Source organism: Phaseolus vulgaris, chromosome 5 (assembly GCF_000499845.2).
Source record: "Phaseolus vulgaris cultivar G19833 chromosome 5, P. vulgaris v2.0, whole genome shotgun sequence".
Taxonomy (NCBI): domain Eukaryota; kingdom Viridiplantae; phylum Streptophyta; class Magnoliopsida; order Fabales; family Fabaceae; genus Phaseolus; species Phaseolus vulgaris.
In genome coordinates this window covers 12,341,675-12,344,166 of record NC_023755.2, presented here as the reverse complement: position 1 = coordinate 12,344,166, position 2,492 = coordinate 12,341,675, and the positions used below count along the sequence as shown (strand labels likewise).

Here is a 2,492-nt window from a genome sequence, read left to right as displayed (position 1 = left end):
AACGAGATCCGGCGAGCTGTTGCCCATATCGACGCTGAAGAGCAGGTAACGGTAAAACGTGGAAGCGTTGGGCCAACGAAGCCCCGGGAGAGCAGCCAGCTCAAACCATGAGAGTACATGAAGCTGCGACGAAGAAGAGATCGATGACCCGACATGTACCTTACGAACCAAAAAAGCATCAGACTAGGGCAATAGTGAAGGGAGACCTGCCTGTCAAAACAAGTTCAAAATGAGCTACAAGGAGTTGATTGCCATCCCATATGTGGTTGACAAGTTGAAGTTCCCCCCAAAGAGTGACAACAATTTGGGGCCAAGTAAGGGCACCTGGGGTAAGTTCCACAAGGCCTTTGGGCACGACGTGCGAAACTGTATAACACTGGGATACCAATTGGCTGATCTAGTGAAGAATGGCTTCCAGAAGGAGTATCTAGAGGAAAGTCAAGAAGGCCCGACGGCGGTGACACCAACGGAGAATTAGGGACACGTGGTGCCAGTCCATGGCGAGGTCAACACGATCTCTGGGGGTTTTCAGGGGGAGGATGCACTTCCTCCCAACGAAAGAAGTATGCTAGAGAAGTGATGGCAGTAGAGGTGCAGGAGCCTGACCAGTTGCCTGAGCCCGACCTATACTTCACTAAGGCTGATTTGCAGGATGTGGTCCCACATGATAATGACCCAATGGTAATCTCGATGGTCACGGTAGGGAGAAGGGTACACTGAGTCCTCATCGACCAAGGGAGCTCAGCCGATGTAATGTTTTGGTCAACCTTTAACAAATTGCGGTTGTTGCCCGACCAATTAATGCCATACGACGACTATTTGTACGGCTTTGCTGGAGACCAGATAGAAGTAAGGGGGTACGTGGAGTTAAGGTAGATGACACCACATCTCGAACCATGAATATCAGATACCTCATCGTTAACTTTTCTTCAGCTTACAACATCCTCCTGGGCAGGCCTGCCTTGAACAGGTTAGGAGTAGTGGCCTCGACGAGGCACATGAAAATGAAATTGCCTTCCCTCGAGGGAGGGGTAATTACCATCAAGTCCGACCAGAAGGCGGCAAAGAAATGCTACAAAAATAGCTTGAAGACTAAAAGAGGAGTATGCGCCCAGCCTCAAGAAGTAGAAAGGGTCACCCGTGCGGAGATCGCCCAGGAAAGGCGACCTGAGCCTGCAGGTGAGGTTCAGGAAAGAGAAATCGGAGGAAAGAAGTTCAAGCTTGGCAAGTCCCTAAGCCAGGAAATGCATAACAAAATCGCCGAAGTCATAGCACGACATCTGAATGCCTTTGCATGGTCTTCCTCGGACGTGCTCGGCATCGACCCTGACTTTTTGTGTCATCGACTCACGATGGATCCAAAGGTTAGGCCTGTTCTACAAAGGCGAAGGAAGTTCAACGAGGAAAGACGCTTGGTCATCAGGCAAGAAAATCAAAAGCTATTAAGTGTTGGCCACATAAGGAAAATCCAATACCCTAAGTGGTTGACAAATGTGGTTTGGTTAAGAAGGCCAACGGGAAGTGGAGAATGTGCGTCAATTTTACAAATTTGAACAAGGCTTGTTCGAAGGATTCATATCCACTGCCTAGCATCGACGCCTTGGTGGATAGCGCGTCGGGTTGTCGACTTCTCTGCTTTCTGGATGCTTTCTCGGGGTATAACCAAATTTGGATGCACCCTCGAGACGAACGCAAGACAACATTCATGATAGAGCTCTCTAGCTATTGCTATAAGGTGATACTCTTCAGGCTTAAGAATGCTGACGCAACCTACCAAAGGCTGATGGATAGGATTCTCGCCCCCATAATTGGGCATAATGTGCAGGCTATGTGGATGACATAGTCATCACCTTCAAGGAGAAGGACCAACACATTCTTGGTTTAGAGGAGCTATTCACCACAATAGCCAAGTACAATTTGAAGTTGAATGCTGAAAAGTGCGTATTCGAGGTGGAAGAAGGGAAAATCCTAGGGTTTCTCCTCATCGAGCGGGGAATAGAGGCAAACCCCGAGAAGTGTGCGGGGATCATTGCAATGAGGAGTCCGACCTCGGTGAAGGAGGTACAACAGCTGACAGGAAGAATGGCCGCCCTGTCCGGGTTTTTATCAGTTGGAGGAGACTGGGGCATTCTTATTTCTAATGCTTGAAGAGGAACAATCAATTTGTATGGACTGGCGAGTGCGAAGAAGCGTTCCTCAAGCTGAAGGAGTACTTCGTCAACCCGCCTGTTGATATGATTCCACTATCAAAGTAGAGATGATTCTTTGACATTCTATGGAATCAACTTGAGTTGGAGATAGCTTAGGCACTTTTAGTAGAATTGGATCAATGTTCTATGTTTCAAGAACTCACCAAAACTTGCACCAAACACCAAACTCATATGGAAGATTCATCTATTGTCAATTGAACCGAACAAATTGTGTATAAAATCAAAAGGACTGAATAGAAAGCTACAAAACTGAAATTGAACCGAACAAACAACAAGAAATGA

The 2,492-nt window shown here is 47.3% G+C and overlaps 1 protein-coding gene across 1 annotated transcript; it reads left to right on the top strand.

Annotated features, from left to right (window-relative positions):
• The first annotated feature begins 896 nt into the window (after window positions 1-896).
• LOC137833974 (uncharacterized) lies at window positions 897-2,148 on the top strand. Its single transcript, XM_068642044.1, has 2 exons — window positions 897-1,530; window positions 1,826-2,148. Exons 1-2 carry the CDS (start codon window positions 897-899, stop codon window positions 2,146-2,148), a joined length of 957 nt encoding a protein of 318 aa, XP_068498145.1.
• Window positions 2,149-2,492: the final 344 nt, after the last annotated feature.

Excerpts from the sequence above, each read along its gene's own strand:
- LOC137833974 (XM_068642044.1), top strand. The coding sequence starts at position 897 with ATGAATATCAGATACCTCATCGTTAACTTTTCTTCAGCTTACAACATC. Across the intron at positions 1,531-1,825 it reads GCCAACGGGAAGTGGAGAAT|GCTATGTGGATGACATAGTC; the intron begins GTGCGTCAATTT and ends CATAATGTGCAG.